The 4719-nt window shown below is 43.7% G+C and overlaps 1 protein-coding gene across 1 annotated transcript; it reads right to left on the bottom strand.

Annotated features, from left to right (window-relative positions):
- Positions 1-447: 447 nt before the first annotated feature.
- mettl6 (methyltransferase 6, methylcytidine) lies at positions 448-4627 on the bottom strand. The gene is made up of 5 exons (XM_031840210.1): positions 4062-4627; positions 3460-3594; positions 3077-3247; positions 2684-2825; positions 448-2267 (listed from the first exon to the last, which is right to left on the bottom strand). Exons 1-5 carry the CDS (start codon positions 4356-4358, stop codon positions 2113-2115), a joined length of 900 nt encoding a protein of 299 aa, XP_031696070.1. The 5' UTR covers positions 4359-4627; the 3' UTR covers positions 448-2112.
- Positions 4628-4719: the final 92 nt, after the last annotated feature.

Raw genomic sequence — 4719 nt, 5'->3', positions numbered from 1 at the left:
GTAGCGATCATGTTGTTAGATTGCATTATATTGTGACGTCTACCTTCAAATTCAATTCTGTTGTCTTGTATTAGATTTTACAGCCATATATAAAATGTTGAATACCACTGATACACACTTCTTTTACATGTTATTTGAACGCCGGATGAGATAGTTTGCTTTAAATGTTCATGTTGGTTTGTTTCGCAGTAAAAACAGGTCGAGGTGTTTCTCTCTCTCTCTCTCTGAGATATCTTCACACCTTTTCTTTCTTGTGCTTTGCTGCCAAAAGAGAGAGCGACACACCCGCTGAACAGGAAGCCACACGAGAGCGTGTTCGACACAGAGCCTCATCCGGTTCACATCACAGTGGTCTCATTAAACGCCGCCGTGAGACTCGTATTCATGAGTGGTCCTCGGCTGATTTGTGCCGTAATGTTTATAAATCACAGAACCTCTGCCGACCTCCTGATCAATAGACGCGCTGCTTGTTTGAGCTTTAGAAGGAAAGTGTAACGTTCGAGGTGATCAGCCTCATATTCCGGTCAAATGATTTGCTTCACATGGGATCCTGCTGGAGTGGGAAACGTTTACACGTTACCTTCATGCCCGGGCATTTAGAAAGTCTTCTAACAACTGGACGTCTCTTCCAATAAATAAAATCTAACTTTTTTTTTTGGTTCAAGGAAATGATTGAATCCTTCTACTTTGAATTCATGGTGACTGCCGGATCAACACTAATGTTCAGCACCGATATAAGAGATCTGAATGAGTGGAGGAACAACGTAACCGACATTAACACATACATCGATGCTGGACGTTTAACCGACCGATGGTAACGGGACAACATGTCTCCGCCTACAAGCTGACAGAAAATGTCTGACTTAGAATTTATTAAATAAATGACTTTATTAAGAAAACGGTGTTGTGCCCTGAAAACATGGCTACTGTATTTACTGTGCATCAGGTCTCTGCTATGAGCCCACACACTTCACAGGACGCTTATGAAGAATCACCATCATGAGTCACAGGTAGTGACAGACTATCAGGTCCTAACACTGATGATTCTCTGCGCTGCCTCACGAGCTCACCTGGACTTTTAAACACCATGAGACAACAGCGCACTCCTCTAAACGACTCATGGAACGTCAAACCAGAGAAGAAGAGACACTTCAGGATTGTTTCATTGTATACTGAATATGTTGCTCTCTTATGAACTAAGATTTTGCTCAAACACAAGTGTAACAGCATCAGCTGATACCTAGCTACAAACCGTCGGCTCTACCTTTAACTACCTGTAGAAAATGTGACGTTAATGTTGCGGACCACATGACACACCGTCACCAGGCGGCACATTGATTCTGGAAAATGTTTTCTTTCTGCTTTTAAACAACAACCTATAAAAATTTATTTGAAGGTTTGTCAAGGAAGAGGATGAGCTGGAGATTCGATCTGACAACCGTCTGATGGTTTTCACACTCTTGGAAACCACCTAAACTTCTAAGAAGAACATTCTGAAAAGGTCACGGTGTGTGTGTGTGTGTGTGTGTGTGTGTGTGTGTGTGTGTGTGTGTGCGCGCGCGCGCGAGATTATTATCTGACTCTGTGGTTTGCAAAAATAGGACCAAAGTGTGAAATGACCCAATGGAGTTGAAGACTTTTTTTATGAATATGTTGAAAAACATTCAAATGAATTCACACAAAATGAACTCACCTCATCCCAAAATGATCCGTGTAGCTTAACATGAGGGGGAATAAAGAGCAGAGAAGATGATGTTCAGAGTACCTGATCTGAACCACTGAATCCCGATCACTGGGACTCACTCTTCATCCGGCTGAGGGCTTTGCTGAACAATCATGTTCATGCTACTGTTGCCATTTTTGTGCTTCACCTTCACATAGTTCCACGTGTTTCCACCTGTAAGAGTCTCAGTGAAGGCAACGTCTTCATCCGTTGGCGAACGAGCAAAAGACATCAGTTCATTGCTGGGATGAGTCATTATTAATCTTTCTTAACAACCTGCATCTCCCTCGCGGTTTGAAGGATTCACACACTGCAGCGTGTCGGTCATCACAGGAATGTCAACCAGGAGATGTTTGTTTATTGAGGCGACAGCCACAGTCCCGGGGGCATCAGGAGCTCTCCGATTGGCCGGGCTTGGTGAATTTGCTCTGCAGAAACACTCTGTGAACACAAAGCCCCTCCTTCTTGTTGACCGTCTCTCTCAGGACGTAGTCGTTAGAAACAGACTGGAGGCCGGCGTCGGTACACAGCTCAGCCAGGAACTCTGAAAGCAGACGGAACAGAGCGGACTGAGGCTTCAGGAGGAGGAAACAAAAGGAAGATTGAAGTGTTTTCTGAAGGAGTCGGGAAAGGTCAAGAAACGTGACTGTGTCCGTGTACAAACAGCTGTTTAATGCACGTAATAAACGGCTGAACTGTTGAATAGTTAAATTAAGAACTTGCTGTCTTTCTACTATTGTTATATTATACCATGATGGGACAGCCGACAAAACCTATCTCAAGTGTTGAACTCGTACAATAGTTACTGTAGTCCATAGACGTTTTAGCTGCTTTTGTTGTGGACCAAAATAAATATATTAAAGGGATCCATGGCACAGGAAGGTGAGTTAAAACATCGATCTATCTAGAACCGTCTCAATGACACAAACAAACAGGACTTTCTGGAAGTGGCTTCCGGACCTTTAGAGAAGAAGTAGGATCTGGTTCCGTCTTGGCGCACGTAGAAGTTCTCCCCCAGCTTGCTGCCGGCTTTAAAGCGGAGCATGGCGTGGTCGTACAGGCCGTAGTCCCTGAACAGGACGACGCCCCCGGGCTTCAGCACCTTCAAGCCACATATATCGAAAATTACACCGTTTGAACCAGCTTGTATTTGAGCTCCCAAAAACAGGCTGTGAAGGCACCGTCAGACACATGCAGCACATCAAAAAGAACTAATTACAATTATTCTTTGTACTATTTATTTGTACACACACTAGATTGTGTGTTTACTAGGTGTGAGTGTATGAAAACTCCCAATGTTAGTAAGAAAAGAGTCCCCAGAGTCCCCCCCCCCCCTGCTGTCTCTGCTCTCACCCTGCTGATGTTCTGCAAAGCCAGCTTCATCTTGTCAGGGTGGACGGCCGACAGGACGAAGATCAGAGTGACGATGTTCACGCTGCCCTCCGGCACACTTCCCCTCAGATCATCTTTAGTTAAGTCACACTGGAAGGCACAGCAGCGCTCGGGGCAGTACAGAGGGTTTAGCTGTCAACAGAAGGCGGATGAAGTGGTTTTATTTGTGTTATTATTGAGGTATTGTGTCATTATTAAGCCATCAAATCGTACGGCAGCACTGGTCACCAGCCAGCAGTGCCAGGCTGAGTTTGTACTGGTCAGCTGAACAGGTGTAAATGTGTCATTCTGAGTGTACGGTGCACGCAGATATCAGATATAGATTTGATGGATGGATATCTTACTTTCACAAATTCAACAGCTCGCGGTGAGAAGTCACAGGCGTAAACAAAGATGTTGCGGTCGTCCTCCAGCAGAGGGAAGAGGCAGTTTCCCACACCGCAGCCGGCCTCCAGCAACACCAGCCTCTGGGACTCAAACTGCAAACCAGGCCGGACACAGATGGCCAAGAATATCCGTTTAGCACTTTGTCCATGTTAGAATCCTGCACAGCTAACAATGAAGACGTAAACACCGACTCTTCAGGTATTTCTCTTCTTATGGGAAACTGTTTGCCCAACATTCCCACACATCTTCACACCTTTCTTCAGTAAAACCCCCACTAATGTGTGTATCATAAATGTCAATAACTGCATTGACTGATGGATTGTGCCGAAATCATCTGGAACCTCTGACGACTTTAACATGTCTCATATTATGTTCCATCACGTTTTTAATGTAGCAGATAAAGTAAAGTAAAGCAAAGAGGTAATGTCTGTTATAGAACTTATTACCTAAAATACTTATATTGGTAAATATCAACAAGAGGGGTTTAAGTGGACAAACTTCAATATATGTTGTTCTTGTTATATTGTGTAAATGTACCAGCCGGTGTTCTCTCCCTCACCTCTCTGCATGTCTTCAGCTCTTCAAACTCTCTGGTGGTCCAGTGTCGGTCCTTGAAGAAATTCGTCGTGTTTCTTTTGTAGAACAAGTCCCAGTTTTTCTGAGCTTCTTTCTCCAACTTCATCAGTTTGAAGTCGGACACCAGAGCCCGCTCACCGCCGAGTCTGTCCAGCTCCTCCCGGGATAAAAGTCTGGCGGTGGAGGCTTTGGTCTGGCCGGAGACACACGGAGACACTTCTTCTTCAGGATGTGTTGTTTTAATATCACCGGCAAAACCTTCATTTTTCGACAGAGCCATGATGCTTTTAGAAAGCCTCAGACTTTGTTTCCCTCCAGTTTATGTCAGTAACGTTACTATTTTATCATTAATTAATCGGTAAAACAAATGTTATATAACTTATTTTGATGATAGATGCGCTAACAATCTATTTAGTTGTAAAGATCTATCGCCTAGTTGTACTTTTCCACAGTTAACGTCCATCTTGTCCGTTAGTTAAATTCTTCCGTGTAGCATTTAGAGTTGGATGCCTTTTGCTTTCAGGGGGTTCCGCTCGTTTTCTACTAAATAAAACTGTACGATGCACATCATCAAGTAATTATATAATGTGACGTGTAATTAATCTGTTATATATATTTTTTTTTCGTGGTAGATGCTCTGT

The sequence above is a fragment of the Anarrhichthys ocellatus genome, unplaced genomic scaffold (assembly GCF_004355925.1).
Source record: "Anarrhichthys ocellatus isolate YVR2014 unplaced genomic scaffold, GSC_Weel_1.0 scaffold2463, whole genome shotgun sequence".
Taxonomy (NCBI): domain Eukaryota; kingdom Metazoa; phylum Chordata; class Actinopteri; order Perciformes; family Anarhichadidae; genus Anarrhichthys; species Anarrhichthys ocellatus.
The sequence above is the reverse complement of the archived record's forward strand: the minus strand, read 5'-3'. Positions and strand labels throughout refer to the sequence as shown.